The 665-nt window shown below is 66.0% G+C and overlaps 1 protein-coding gene across 1 annotated transcript in view; it reads left to right on the top strand.

Annotated features, from left to right (window-relative positions):
- PRMT5 (protein arginine methyltransferase 5) overlaps positions 1-665 on the top strand; it is a gene marked incomplete at its 5' end in the record, with an annotated part of 12,260 nt that overhangs the window by 9,691 nt on the left and 1,904 nt on the right. The window contains one exon of the mRNA XM_019611008.1: positions 133-397. Within this exon, the coding sequence (XP_019466553.1) occupies positions 133-397 (265 nt within the window). The remainder of the gene's footprint in view (positions 1-132; positions 398-665) is intronic.

Genomic DNA, 665 nt, shown 5'->3' with positions numbered 1-665 from the left:
GGCCTGACTCTAGCCCCTCCCCTTCACCCTCCCACGCCTCCCTTTCTCTGTTTACACCGCGATGTGGGCGTGGCCTCACGGTGGCTCCTCCCCCAAGATGACATCACAAACGGGGGCGTGGTCTGACTCTAGCCCCTCCCCTTCACCCTCCCACGCCTCCCTTTCTCCACCGTTGACACCACGATGTGGGCGTGGCCTCGCGGTGGCTCCGCCCCCCACGATGAGGTCACCGCGAGGGGGGGCCGTGCCCTGACCGTAGCCCCGCCCCTTCCGGTTGCAGACCCGTCAGAGGATAACAGCCGTTACCGGCTGCTGTCGTTCCCGGTGGGCGTCACCACGGCCCTGCACGGCTTCGCGGGGTACTTCGAGACCACCCTGTATGGGGACGTCACCCTCAGTACGGCGCTGCCACCAATGGCGCGGCACGGGACGGGGAGAGCCGGCCAATGGGAGGGCCGAGGGGAAGGAGGGGGCGGGGCTTCTGCTGTAGTCAACGAGGGTGGTGGGGTGAAGGGGTGGGGCTTGTGGCTGGGGGCGTGGCGTAAGGTTGGTTAAGCTTGAGGTGCTTGTAGCCAATGGGAGCTGAGCGGGGGCGGGGTTACTGTGGGAGTCAATTGGGAATGGGTGGGGTTTGTGGTTGAGGGGCGGGGTTAGGTATAGCTGTA

This window comes from Meleagris gallopavo, unplaced genomic scaffold (genome assembly GCF_000146605.3).
Source record: "Meleagris gallopavo isolate NT-WF06-2002-E0010 breed Aviagen turkey brand Nicholas breeding stock unplaced genomic scaffold, Turkey_5.1 ChrUn_random_7180001850542, whole genome shotgun sequence".
NCBI classification, from domain to species: Eukaryota; Metazoa; Chordata; class Aves; order Galliformes; family Phasianidae; genus Meleagris; species Meleagris gallopavo.
The sequence above is the reverse complement of the archived record's forward strand: the minus strand, read 5'-3'. Positions and strand labels throughout refer to the sequence as shown.